The 15,199-nt window shown below is 41.1% G+C and overlaps 1 protein-coding gene across 1 annotated transcript in view; it reads right to left on the bottom strand.

Annotated features, from left to right (window-relative positions):
* Positions 1-15,199, bottom strand: part of Pclo (piccolo presynaptic cytomatrix protein) — a 328,544-nt gene that overhangs the window by 163,605 nt on the left and 149,740 nt on the right. The window contains exons 5-6 of the mRNA XM_051152077.1: positions 8,088-13,155; positions 5,714-7,731 (exon numbers count right to left, since the gene is read on the bottom strand). Coding sequence (XP_051008034.1) covers positions 5,714-7,731; positions 8,088-13,155 — 7,086 coding nt within the window. The remainder of the gene's footprint in view (positions 1-5,713; positions 7,732-8,087; positions 13,156-15,199) is intronic.

Below are 15,199 nucleotides of genomic sequence, written 5' to 3'. Positions count from 1 at the left end.
AATAAATTCTGAAAAAGTCCAATGTTATACAGCCAGGAGGTAGAAAAATAAACAGGATAAAACAGAATGAAATAATGTAACACTGAATCATACAACAATATATATATATATTATTTAGGAAGTGGGTAAAGATTGTTTCTTTCAGGCTTAACTTTTGTTTTGTTTTGTTTTTTTTTTTTTTTTTTTTAGTGGAAGTAAAAAAAATTGTGAGGCCTTTGGAAAGAGTTTGATAACAAAGAAATCAATTAAACAATTTTTGTCAGGCATTTTTCTGTGCAGTATATAGAACTCTGAACTCAGTAAACAAAATCCTTACCCATAAATAAAATCTTACATTCTCCAAGTATTCATTTCATATGTATTATGTACATTCTACTGAATAATAAGGGTATTATTTCATATTATATATATTATACTAGGTAATAAATATAATCTTTATATGCATTATACAGAAATTTAGGGGCAGAAGTAAGACTTATGTCATAAGTGTATATAAGCAAATGAGGCAGGATGGTCTCTTCTGAATATAAGCTGAGCAAAAACCCACCAAATAAGGAAGAGTTATACAAAGAACTGGGAGAAATCCAGAAGAAAACCTTGGATTGGGATATGAGGATGATGTGGGTACATCCAAATAGCAGCAAGCTCATGGTTGGAGCAGAAAAGAAGAAGGAAGTATGCAGGAAGTAACAGATGATCTTAGGAAACAGGCAGAGTATGTTATAAATGCAAGACTACTTCAGAATCTCATCTTACACCAGTCAGAATGGTAAAGTCAATGGAACAAATGATGGCTCATGTTAGTGAGAATGTGGGGTAAGGAAAACAAACACTCATTGGAAATCAGTGTGGCAGATCCTCAGCAAACTGGGAGTAGATTTACCTCAAGACACAGCTATAACATGCTTCGTGATAAACCCAAAGGATTCTCTTTATATTCAACTAGAGGACCTGCTCATTCATGTTCATTGACTGTTAATAATAGCCAGAAACTGAAAACAACCTAGATGCCCACTAACAGATGAATGGATAATTTAAATGTGGTAGATTTGCTCAATGGAATATTATCCAGTTGTTTTTAGAGAATGAAATTATAAAATTCACAGGAAAATGGATGGAGCTAGAACAAAACATCCTGAGTGAGGTGAACCAGATCCCAAAAGACAAATGTGATGTGTGTTTTCTTATATGTGAATGTTAGCTTTTAGGCTTTCAATAGAGTAGGGACTAGGGGGGAGGGGAGGCTCTCCCAATGAATAGTATATAATATATATATATATATATATATATATATATATATATATATATATATATATATATATGAAATATGGGGGTATCTTAGAACAGGAGGATTAAATGAAGATGGTGATGGAAGACAAAGATAAGGGAGTGTGGTGGGTTGAATGAGAATGACACCATAGGTTCTTATATTTTAGTGTTTAGTCCCCAGTTGGAGGAAGTGCTTGGGAAGCATTTGTAGGTGTTGCCTTATTGGAGTGGGTGTGGGCTTGTTGGAGAAGGTATGTCAATGGAGGTGGGCGTTTGTGCTCTAATTGCTAGTCAGTGCCAGTGTCTCTTTCTCTCTGCCTCCTACCTTTGACTCAGGATCTACAACTCTCAAGTACACTTCCATGCATATTTGCTTCCTGCTATAAAAATCATGGCCTAATCCTCTAAAACTGCAAACAGGATTCTAATTAAATGCTTTTTTAAAAATAAAGGTTGCCTTGCCTATTATGTCTCTTCATAGTAACTAAGACAAGGAGGGGATTTGGAGGTGGCGAACTAACACTAAGGACCACTTTTGAGGAGTTATATGGAAGCCTACATATGTAGAATCTCCTAAAATACACACATAAAATCTCAGCATACTCACAAATGACGGGAAAGACAAGGCTATAATTGAACTTCTTTTGCCACCAATCTAAACCTCCAGAGTAAGGATAAGTTTCATTTAATTGAGTTGTTGGCCAAAGGAGCTCTATTGAAATCCCCCAAACTACTCATGCTAATTGCGAGTGCTACTGCTTGCTTTCTGCAAAGGGATGGGAAGGCCCTGCTGATAAAGACAATATTTATATATCTCATCAATCACAAAGAAGTCAGCATAGTGTCCACCTAGAGCCTTCTTCACCCCTACTGACATGTATTCATAGGTGCTTTGCACACTTCCAGAGAGGAAAGGTCACCACCAGCCCAGCTACAAACCCTGAGGTCCATAATGACCTGCCTGCGTGATACACTGCATGATACACCGATATTGTGCAAGTAACTATCTGATGAGATTTAAGGTCCACTCCATAAGATGGAACCCATGCATGACATTGCTCAGGAGGCCAAGACCCTGATAGTAGATAGGCCATGGACCTAGGGGCAAACCAATGACTATTGTTTTGTTAAAATTACATAGCGATAATATGACTCCCAACAACATTCTCCTATATGTGTAGATCAGTTTCTCATACAGTCATCATCAGAGCAACTTCCTCCTGCAATAGATGGGAACTGATTCAGAGACACAAAACTGGATGGACAATGTGTGTGGATGGTGAGAGACTTTTAAAAACTCAGTTCTAAAGGAAATATCTCTATCAAATGTCTCTCCACAGGGCACAGAGAACTATGCAGAAGAAGAGGTGGCAATATTGTTAGAGCCAGAGGGGATGGAAAGCACAATGGAAGTGGTGTCTTCCAGACCCAACAGGAATTATGCACAGGAATTTGCAAAGACTGTGGCAACATACACAAGGCCTGCTATGTCTAATCCAGAGGGAGTCACAATGCTGAGAGAAGTGGACATGAGCTCCTATCTCTATCAAAGAAGCTAACTCTAATTGACAACTGTTTTCAAAGGAACAACTATTATTCTCCAATGGAGCCTAACAGGTTATACAAACCATACTTGAGAGCAGGATCCATGCCCAACAGTAGACAGCCAACACAGAAATAACTCAATGGAGAATTTAATGAATTTCATACTTCACTGTTTTGGCATTTTGTACCTTATTGGACATTCCTTTGTATTTTATGTTTCCTGATTTTGTGTTTTCACGGGTTTTATTTCCCATGCTTCTGCTTTTCGATTTTTTAACCTATTTTTCTAAATGAGAGAGTTAGAAGCATGGAGTTGGATGGGTGAAGATATGAAGATCTGAGAGGAGATGAGAGAGGTCAAATCATGACTAGAACAATATATTGCATTAAAGAATATTTTCAATAAAAAGAAATTCCAAGTATTTATTGAACTCAGTCAGACTCTACTACTGAGTTTAAATTGTGAGGCAAGTGATATATATGCTTTCATAGAATTTAATCAGAAACTACTTCACCTGCTCGTGAGGGAGCTGACGTTGAGTGAGGGAAGAACAAGGCAGTCCAGAGGCTAAACATAAAATGATGACCGCTTTGATCTATCTTCTCATGGAGAAAGGAAATAAATATTGATTCTATAATTAGGTATATTAGGGTCCTTGTAATTGGCCTCACAGTCACCACTCCAGTTTTATTTAACATAAATAAAAATGTAATATAAAATATAATAAAAATAAAATGCTCTCTCTTAGCTGCATATCTGTCTATTAATCTGAGTAATTCAAAATCTTTTGTTTTCTGTTTGGAATGACATTTGTCTTTCTCTTCATGAACCCACAGACACCTTAGCCTTCGTGTCCCAGAATCACTTCTCTGGAACCTTTCCTGACTATTGGAAGCAGGAGATGCTGATCCAAACTTTGATCTACTATATCACGTATCTTGTGTATTATGATGAGTCCTGCCAACATCTTAATGCCCAGCAAATGGTAAATACTTTCCTCGATTTATTGGTCCATGAAAACTAACAGTCTACAGACTACGGAGCGAGACTACTTAAATGTATGTCAGTATGAATGTTACTTAGGGAGCTTATTCTTTTCTGTGTTTGAGACCTTGTTAGCCACAATTAATATCAAGAAATTGAAAAGTTAAAGTGGACTCTGAGAATGTCTAAACATTTGCATCTAAACAAGTCATAAGATGCAAGTCAAGGTAATGGGCTATTTTTCTTATATAGACGATGATCCACCTGGTGCAAACAATAACAGTAAATTTAAGTCTGCTATTATCCCATATTCTGATATGTGTTGAAGTTTACCAACTAGAAGAAGATAGAATTGTGCTCTAAGGCTCCATGACCCTTGGATATTTCAAAGTCAGTTATTGTTGGTAATTTTACCTATTATACTCATGGCATGCATTGTATTCTTCCTAGTACATTTACAAAACCAACAGGAGCAATGTGGGGAAAATACTAAAAAGCTCAATTCCTGTCAAAACTGGCATACAAGTTTAATGCCAAATATTGAGTAGATGTTCAGCTAGCAAAGCTATTCTTTCTAATGACTGATGTTTGGAACAATACTTTAAAAGTTCAAAACATAATGTTTTTCCATTTCATTATCTATGCAAATTTGTAGGCCATATCTAGATAAATAAAAATGTACTATAATTATTTAAACAGAGTTAACAGATTTCAGAAGCAAATCTATCATGAAGCAACCAAATATTGAATGGAATCTCAATACGCAAGTGCCAATCTGACTGTAATTTTTTCTTCTGTACCCACATAAAGACAATTATACTCCTTCAAAATACTCCTTAGGAAGGAAATACAGAAGATGTAAATTTTAGGTGTGAAATTTTAATTATTATAATTATAAATATCCATATAGCTACAGAGTTAATATATTATTATGTTCTATTATGTTATGTTATAATTTTTATAACTGTTTACCACATGTTTATGGCCACTGTTTAACACATAGAGATCAGAGGAAATAGCAGTATCTCAAACTGTTTGTATTTAGATGCATCAGAGTTTGAAGGTCCATAGTTCAGAAACTATTGCACTAGGGAAAACCTTAATTTGAAGAGTTTTTTTTTCAAAACTGATAAACCATATATAATTGATTTTATTAATTATAATATGCCTGCTATTGTGATTAATTAACATTTCTCATTCACATTTATGGAGATCTTTATATACCTAACATCTATTTCTTTTCATCGACAAAACTGTGCCTCATAAAATAACCTCTCCTATTAAAACAAATATAAAAGGCCGTTATTCTTCTATAAACTCTACCAGTGAGGCTACCTTGAGGTTTGTTTAAGGAAATTTCCACAAGCAAAGTAAGCATGGGTGAGCTGGAGCTAATGCACAGTACTTCCCTTGTGCACACGAGTTGTCAGTGAGTTTATGCTAAGTTTCTGCAGTAAATATTCTGACTGGAGGAAGAGGGTGAGCACATACACTTGACCAGCACTCCAGAAATGAGTTTTGTAGCCCTGATCTCAATGCATGCTCAGCCCCGCTCCATTGCCTTTTTGTTTATGTCCAGTGTTTATCCCATCATGTGCGGAAAAGGTGTTAGTTACATACACTGAATGCAGTCTACAGTTCAGAGATTCAGTCTCAAGCTTCGTAAAACAGCAAACTTTGTTCGCAGTTTGTCTCATACAACAGCCTTTTCCTTTGGCACTTGTAAGTGAAGCGCCTCTTTCTCCCCTCCCCCCACCTCCCCACATTCCCTCCCACACGTTTATAATGAAATAGTCCTTCTTCGCTTTTAGTATTTCACTTTCTACATGCTAGTTTTGTTACCTTCTAAATCTGCAAACACATGGATTAACATCATCACCTCATTGTCTTCTGACTGAATAGAATCCCTCTTACCGTGAAGCCCTCGGAATACTGAAAAGGAGCCCTGGAACTCTCGTCTGCTGTTGGACTCAGAGGCTTGGGGTCAGACATAGAACGCTGCATCATCTTGGCTGTCTTAGGACTTGCCGGGGGAACTTTAGCCATATCTGGATGGAGCACTTTCTGTGGACTTATGTCATCAGGGAGGGGTTTCTCGTAAGATACAAAGGTTGGTTCTAAGGCGTTGCCTGGGGAGAGTGGTGAGATGGGTGAGTAAAGGACTTTTGGAGATTTGGGTGGGGAAGGAGCCAGCTGGACTGTGGTGTCTGCCCGAAGGTGAGATGATGAATAACCAATCTCTAAAGGTGTTGGGCGTTTCTTGTCTTTGGGTGGAGATGTGGCACCCAGATATGGAGGACTCTGTGTGTCTGAATCTGTTTCTGTTTGGCATCCTAAACTGCCCCCTTTGTAAGTCTTTTCAGGTGCTGAAATGTGTTTAATTATTTCTACCTTGGCATCCACCCGCGCTCGTATGGAAGGTGTTCTTATGGTTCCCACTGGTTCAGTTTGCACAGATATCTCTGCGACTGTCTGAACTGCTACACTGGAGACTTTGGAAAGGGGTTTGGTCTTGTCACCCTCTGTAGTGCTATCTCCGTATTTTCCCGTACGCACTTTTCTCCTTGACCTAGAAGGCATATCCCATTCATCTTGATCTTCATCATCAGTTTGGACACTGGTATCCACGCTTTTTTTAGTTCTTCTCCGCCTGCTTGCGTAACTCCGATCAGCGGTTTCTTCATCATCAGTTTGCACACCACTGTCCACTATCTTTTTTAAGTTGCGTGGATCGTCTGCCATGCTTTCCTCCATCTCATCATACTGCCCCCGAACTTTAGCTCCAGAACTTCTCTTTTTGGGTCGTTTCTCCTCTTTTACAACCACATCGGTCAGAGGTATCTCCGCAACAGTGCTCAGGATGCCAGGCGGAGCAATGTACTGAGTCACGCCATCAGACTGAACCGTGTACCATCCTTGGCTCTGTGGTATTTCAATGGCCACCACAGTAGACGCTGTAGTGGTGGCGTCTTCGGTGGCCCAAAACTGACTGCCCTCTGGCGCGGCATATTGGCCCTCCAAAATTGCCTGTTCAGTGGAGGTTTGTGGAGAAGCAGTTCCAGAGGGGTCATAGTTATATTGGTAGATCTGGCGAAGTTTTTGCTCCTCCAGCTGCTGGTGCAGCTGTTGTTGCAGCTGTTGGATCTGCTCAAGCTGTAGCTGCTGCTGAGCTAAGCTCTCCTGCCTCATCATGAACTGGGCTTGCCGCTCTTCTTCTTGCTGGTAGAGCAGGTGCTGCTTCATGGACTGGAGTTCCTCCAGCTTCTTTTGAACCATGATCTTTTCCTGTTCTCGGAACCTCTGGATCTCCTGGCGTTCCCACTCCAGTTCCTCAGCAAAGCGCTGCTGCTTAATTTTCTCCAGCTCCAGGAGCTCTCGCTCCAGGTCAAGTTGCTGCTGTTGTTTGTCTTCATCAGGGACAATTAAAAGAGTGCTTTCCTCTCCGGTCACCTCAGAAAACACTTCAGATGCTGTGGTTAAAGTAGGAACAGAGTCCATAGTCTCTGCAGGAAGAGTTTCCATCGTAATAGTTTGCAGACTGGCATTGATATCAATGCTGGTGACCGAGATGTCTGTTTCTGATGCACCTGTTGTTATGAAATATGATCGAGGCATTGGCTGGCTTTGATGCAGGGCTGATAATGAAGTCACTGCGTCTGTCGTGTGAATACTGGATAAATCCCTGACAGTGGTACTGAAAATGGAGCCAGGTTGAGTGGTGATAGCAAATGTTGAGGGAATTGGAGTTGCTACTGAAGAATAGACAACACCATTACATGACCTCAAAACACTTCCCACGCCGTACTGGGGTCCTGGAGGTGGAGTCATCCTTGCTGTGGAATACTGCGGGGTACTAATCCCAACTCCTGAAATGACTTGGCGTGTTTCTGGGTATGGACCTGTAGTCTTGCTTGAATAATCCATTACCTCACCTGAAATACAGGGTAGAGTTATAGTCCGGTTCTCAGAATGAATGATGTTGTCTGGGTCTGAAAGATCTTTTATCTTGCTGAGCGCAATGAATGGGGCTGCATGCAAATCCACAGGTTAACCTAATTCGATGCGGAAGAAAAGCAACGTTGAACATGCAGGCACATGCAGGCAATGGCAACACCAAGAACCACGAAGAAACAAAAATGCACGTGAGCTTTAAAATATACTGCCAGAACACCCAAAGGAAGCAAAAAATGTAAACAAGACTGGGATTGGGATGTTTTTCATCCTGAAATAAGACACATAGCACTGTCATGACATTTCAAGGCAGGGTCTATTGCTACATTATACTGACCTGTAGAAACTCTCCCTGAAGTTAGATCTACAGCTGCATCAGGTCCTCCAGAATAATCAAAAGCATTCTTACTTTTATAGAAAAAATGTCCAGCTTCTGCTAAATTAGTGTCAGACATGGATGGTTTCATTCCACCAATCCCTCTATAACCATATGGCCCTGATCTATCATATTGATAGTGGTCATCCCTATAACCAAAACGGTCTTCAGGAAGAGTAGTTGCAGGTTGCTGTGCTGTGCAGCTCCTTCCGAAAGGTAACTTGTAAACCATATCACAACACACGGCTCTTCTTCCCGCAGTCAAATCAACAGGTTTTTCATCATCTTCTACTATCTTGGTCACCACATTTGAAGTCGACTCATCCATTGTCACGACAGTTCTATGAGATTTGGATGTGCTGAGATCAACTACTTCTCCATCAGGGATCCCCTGAGATACGGTGCTGTCAGTCCATCCATTTGTGACACCAACAGGAGGTACAGTGACAGGCTTTGTCACAGCCAGTGTCACTGCCTGGGCTGAAGGACCCAGTGATAAGTTTATTGGTGCTTCATCTCTAACAGTAGGAAAGGCCTGGCCACTAGGTTTCCTGTATGTGGGCTCAGCATGTTTTGATACAGTAAGCTGGAGTGGTGATGTCATTGCAGACTCTATACTCACTTGGCTTTCTGTACCTATTGTGTAAATTGCAGTATCTGTGCATGTGACAACAGCCACTGTCTCAGAGTCCATGGTAACTGGGGTGACTAATGAGGAAGCTGCACTAAGATTTATGATAGAAGGTTGGATAGCACTAATTTGTCGCCCATAAACTTCCTTTGCCGTGGTCTGCCTTTTCACATCCATCGCAGAAGCAGAAAGATCCATGCATTTTTCTGTTGCTTTAGCTTCTAGTTTTGGTATTGTACGTAAATCGATGGCATCACCAATAAGTTGCAATTTCCCGTTTTCTTTGTACTGATGCCTGTCTAGAGCAAGAGGCTCTGGAGGAATTGGTATGGAAACACTTCTGGGAGCAGGACTTGGGACTGCACTCCTTGTTGTGGAAACCTCAATTTTTGAAGCTTCTGTTGGAAGAAATGGTGTCAGTGAAGTTGGGGCTCCTTGAAATAGAGATGGTGTTGCAATAGGGGCAGCAGAGAACGTCCCTGGCGGCCCTACTGCATACATGGTTGGCTGTGAAGATGTTGGAGCATCTGTAGCAGTCATGGGAGGAACTATGGAAAATACCGTTTCAAGGGAAACCAAATCTTTTGGAGGTGATCCCAAGGGCCAACTGGTAATGGCTTGAGCAGAAGAATCAGTCGGAGTCCCAGGTTCAGAGGGCAATGTAATAACCACATAAGTCTCCATAAGAGACTTAGAATATCTTGGTGAGGATTTGTTAGAGTGCGGGGAAAGTGGAGAGGTAGGGGAAGGCAGTTTGTAATCTGCTGATGTCACTAAATTTAAGGACATACTTGAAGTTAAAGATAGACCTGTTGGTTTGGGGCATGCATCTGTTGTTTTCTGTGTAGTCACTGGAATCTGAGGAACTGCTGGCTTGGGGGCAATTGGAGGTTTGCTTGCTTCTGGCCTATGTGTAAATACAAGTCCAGTTGGAATTGAAGAAGGCTTAGGAGGGACAGGAGGAGGTGCAGTGGCACATATTTTGGTTGCAGGTGACCCGTTACTCCTCCGAACAGTTGTGCTCTCTACTGTAGTAATAGCATCAACATGGGTCGTGACAATAGTAGTTGGAGTCACTGGAGCTGCAACTGCCAACTTTTTTTTAGGATAAATGCTTGGCTTAGGTGAAGTTGCTGGGGGCAATGGTGGGGGTGGTGGAGGAGGAGGTGGTGGTGGTGGAGGAGGAGGGGGTGGAGGGGGAGGGGGTGGCTGGGCTGATACGTCCAAAGAAGAACTTCGGTAAAATGGACGAGATTTAGATGGAGGCGCAGAAACAGGAAGACTGCCAGATGGTAGCCTACACATGGGCTTTTCCTGAGCGGAGATCATTCCAGATAAAGGAAGTGGAGATACAGGTTGCTCCTTCATGTGAGGGGCTATTACAGAAGAAGGTGTTTGGGCTAACCCTATTTCAGGTAAGCTAGTTGTTGTTGGTTCTGCCTCAGACTCTTCTTCCCTTTTATCTTTGTAAGCATCCAAAACTTCCAGAATAATTCCATCCCCAGTTTCCTTCTTGTCTGTTACTACATCTTTTTCAGACATAGGTAAGTCAGTGGAAATGACATCAGCTTGTGGCTTCTCAGCTTTCGTTCCTACAGATTCTGTGACAGAAGGTGCTACACCAGACAAAGAAATCTCGATCTGGTCAGCATGAGCTCTACTTTCTGCTGCGATGGTCCTTTCTAAAGGTACACTTATATCTTCTGGATAGTCTATAATGCTGCCCGGAAAATAAGTTGAGGAAATTTCCTCAGAGTCTTCAAATTTAGTTATTACATCTGCTGGCTCTGTATAAACAGTTGTTAGGCTATCCAGGGTAGTGACAGGTGAGGAGGAGCTATCTGTGGTGCAAACTGAAGAAATAGATGATGTGAGTGAAGGTGTGGCAGAGGGTGGAACAGATGTAGCGCTTTCTGAAGGTTCAGAGTAGGTCAATATCAGTGATTCGTTGGCAATTATCTCTTGAATTTCTCTTGTATAATCAGTTACATATTCATCCTCAAGTTCTTCTGCTGAAAAATGTTGGGTTATCTTAACATCTGGGATGGAGAGAGTTGCACTGCTGGTTGAGTCTGTAAGAGATGCTCCAGAAAGGATACTGGATGTCAGAGATGCATCTTGCACCCTGTCAAAGTCCATCGTGGACTCTGCCATGTCATCCCCCATAGGGGTCTGTATGGGGATGGATCCATCTATTGCCTGCATCTGTTGCCGCTTCATCAGCTCTTCATAGGCAGTATCAGCATCCAATAATTTCTTTTCTTCACTGGTAGAAGTTACCATGGCACCCAGATCCACTATCTCATGGCTTTCTGGAATAATAAAAGAGCTTGAGACAATGTCTTCTTGAGGCACAATAGAATGTAAACTTTCTAATTCATAAAATTCTTTTTGAAGGTCTGTAATTTTCTGCATAGGATCATCATAAATCTGCTCTGGGAGTCTTATTTTTTGCTCTCTTCCTCTCTGCTGCATAAATCCATTTTGTTCATCTTGCCTTGAGAGCAGACTGCCATCTACTGATCCGTTGTATGTGTCCTCTACTAAAGACTCGTAAATGTAGTCCTCTATTAACATACCACCATACAATGGCTCCTTTTCAAACACTTCATCTCTATCATTTGCAGCTGGAAAGGCTTTATATTTGTGGGGTTTATGCATCATTTCTTCATACATTTCCTCAGCACTTTTTAAAGCCTTCTGAACACCTTCTTTCTCCATAACAGATTGCTCATCTGTTGGTGAGTATAAAGACACAGCTGTGGGCAATTTATAAACTTTTTGAACTTCTATTATTTTCTCAGGGCTTATTTCAAATCCTTCTGGGTCGGACTCGATGCTCGGTGAGTATTCAGAACAAGAGGACCTATGGAGCTCCTCCATTTCTGCTGCCTGGCGTAACTCTTCTGTGGGCGAGGCATCCTCAATGGGAGAGAGATTACTGGGTGGTGTCTTTGGTCGTTCTCGCCTTCTCTGAGCTCGAAGTTCATCTTTGTCCTTCCTCGATTTCTTACTCGAACTCTTCCTTTGTTGCTGCTCCAGCTCTCGCTGTTTCTCTTGCTCTTTTAATAATTCTTCTTCCTCTCTCAGCTCTTCTTCCTCGGAAGAATCTTCAATGGTAGGTAAGAGAGGGCCATGTGACCTGTGCCGAGCTTTGCGCTGCTGCTTGCTTTCTCCTTTTTTGTGACTTGGGCTACTGTCACTGTCCTCATCAAGCGATGATACTGACGTCGGGGATGTGCCAGGAGTGAAGCTGGAAGCATGGAGACTAGAGGATCCCTCTCCCCTCGATCTGTCTTCTGGTGAGTCTGTCAGACTTTCCATTTCTAATTCTGGCTCTTCATCGAAATACAAAGTTGTCTTTTTCTGAGCGGATTCTGCCGAGTATTTATCTGCTATTGTACTGTTGAGTTCTATTGTCTTAAATCGACGCAAGCCTCCTCCTCCAGCAACAACAAGTTCTTCACTCTCCTGACTTTTAGTTTCTCTGAATTTGAGTTCAGGACTTTCATCAAATGTTTCGTCATCCTCGTCATGCCAGGAATGACGTCTCCCGGCATCATCGTCGAAGCTAGTACTGCTCTTGCGAGTCAGTCGTCTGTGTTTCCCGGCTATGCTCTTCCCCCTCCCCTTTGTTTCTTCCTTCTTCTCAGGAAGAGCACCAATCTCTTTGAGCTGACTCCTAATGAACTCATCATCCTCGGAGCCAGAAGCATCCTCATCAGCACTCATTTCTATGATCTGTTTTCGAATGAAGTCCTCCTCTTCCCCCGAACCTTGGCTGTCTTCCTGTTTATAGTCATCACTGCTCGATGAGCCAACACTGGTTCTCCGCTTCCTGCGGGCAACAGGCGAGTTTTCACTTTCGCTGCTGTCCTCAACTGAATCATAGGATGCTCTTCTTGGACTCAGGTCATCAACCAGCTCAGGCTTTTCTTTATGGTCCTTCCTGGAAGGAAAACCTTGTTGGCTATCCTTTTTTGAACTTTCTTTTTTTTCTCGACTCTCTTTGACTTCCTCTTCTGAAATAGTCATATCCAGTGTTTCAGATGGAGTCTGAGTTTTCTGCTGGTCCTGAGGCTGCTCAGGAGAAACCTTCTGAGGCTGTACTTTCTTTTCTGACTTTTCACCAACCAGTGTACTTGCCTGAGCTTCCAAAATGGATAGCACTGTACTTTCCAACTTAGCTAAGTCAGAGGGGCTAGAAGGGCTGCTTTCCTGTGAGAAAGAGTCCTTTTTTAGTCCTTTCAGTAAATCTTTTTCATCACTTGGTATAAGACTTGGGATTTCACCAAGAGAACCCGATATTCCATCAGAAGAATATCCCGTGTCACTCAGACCTTGTGGGCTCTTGGGATGCTGAGAACTGGAGGTGTCAGATTTGTCCTCTTCTTTTTCCTGGCAGAGTGGAAGAGACACAGACAAACACGTCAGAATCAAACTAATCATACAGTTCCTCCATTATTATTAAGGAACCACTAAAAATTGAGGAATAACTCAGCTATATAATGATAGTTTTAAAATGTTTGTATGAGAACAAAATTGAGAACAGATGATATTTATTAATGTAGGCTAGTTTTCATTTAACCTAAATTTAAATGACATGTTCATTCTTAATGTCTCTTGATATTCTTTAATTTTACTTTTCTTCAAATATATTATCTGTATCATTTACTTTGGAATTTAGTTCAAACTGTTGAAAAGAAAATTCCTCTCTCTCTCTCTCTCTCTCTCTCTCTCTCTCTCTCTCTCTCTCTCTCTCTCTGTGTGTGTGTGTGTGTGTGTGTGTGTGTGTGTGTGTGTGTCCTTGGAGGCCAGAGGAGAAATTCGGTGTTCTGTTGTATCATTCTTTGCCTAATTCTCATGATACAGGGCCATTCAATGGACCAGGAGCTGACAGGAGTTTTTGCTACGCTAGACAAGCAGTGAAACCACCTTCCTGTCTCTGTCAACTCTTATGCCCTACGGCAGGACTGGTACTGCAGGTGCAGATGGCCATACCTATCTTTATGAGTGCTAGAGTCTGAGCTCTGTTCCTCATGATCATACAATAATCACTCTCTGTGTCCTTTCCCCTCTCTCTTTCTCTTCTTCCCTTGTGTGTATCTAGTCTTTTTCTTTAATTGAAACAATGTTCTTCATACAATATATCCTGATTATGGTTTTCCTCCTCCTGCTCTTCTGTGCTTAGGTCAACTCAAAACAAGCTAAGGTTATCTGAAAAGAGGAAACCTCAATTGATAAAATGACTTAATGAGAACCTGATGTAAGGCATTTTCTTATTTAGTGATTGATGGGGGAGAGCCAGCTCACTGTGTCTGGTACCATCCCTGGGAAAATGGTCCTAGGTTCCATAAGAAAGCAGGCTAAGCAATAGAAAAGTTTCTCCTGATGGACAACATATCACATGACATCCCACATAATGACACTGATCAAGTTCTAAAAGCACAATATAATCTCCATATTTCTTTTTTATATTACTATTGTTATTATAGTGATGATGCTGATGATTTTTTTTCAAGACAAGGTGTCTCTGTGTGGCCTTGGCTGTCCTAGATTCACTTTGTAGACCAGGCTGGCCTTGATCTTACAGTGATCCACCTGCCTCTGCTTCCTGAGTGGTGGGATTACAGGCATGCACCATCATGCCTGGCTATAATCTTCATATTTCTTTAGATAATACCATCCACCCAGCATTCATACTAAACACCATAATAACAGAGAAAACTCAGTCAAAATACAACCTTTCATAATTTAATTGCAATAATACAATTTTGATACTTCATTAGTGCCTACATATATGGTGAAGCTCAACAATAATAAAATTTCATACATATCACGCTAAAGTAAATATTGTTTAGAATAATTACTGAACATAATAAAAGGGACACTGTTGTTTTATAACATGGATTTTGAAGTCTATCCTGATGTTGTTTTTAATAAAAATAAGATTAAGACCAGATGCATAGAATGCAACCAAAAAAGCAAATGGAATTCATAACATGCTAACAAAAAATATTAAAATATTTCCCTCCTCATGCCTGTGTACACTTGCCTCTGCTATATTCTACTGATCATCCTACTGGTCTTGTCTATTTCTTACATGCTTCACAGGCTTCCATCATTGCTTTTCCGTGGTCCTGGTGCTGTGATGATGTTTCTAATCTGCGCTCACGGATAGCAAACCTATAGCATTGCCCATTCTATAGACTTGTGGCCTATGACGTTATATTAGAAGTGGTTGATGAGGAGTCAGCTAGTTTCTTCTAATGCGTCTCACAGAGTCAAAGAGAGTCATGCTCATTTAGCAGGGTACATTGATAAACTTCATAACGTCACGTTTCTCCTGCTAACTAGAGTTCACTATGTGTCCACTCACAGAGTAATGTGACATAATTCACTACACAGTTTAGTTGTGACATTTCAGACCACTCATTAATCA

Source organism: Acomys russatus, chromosome 10 (assembly GCF_903995435.1).
Source record: "Acomys russatus chromosome 10, mAcoRus1.1, whole genome shotgun sequence".
NCBI lineage: Eukaryota > Metazoa > Chordata > Mammalia > Rodentia > Muridae > Acomys > Acomys russatus.
The sequence above is the reverse complement of the archived record's forward strand: the minus strand, read 5'-3'. Positions and strand labels throughout refer to the sequence as shown.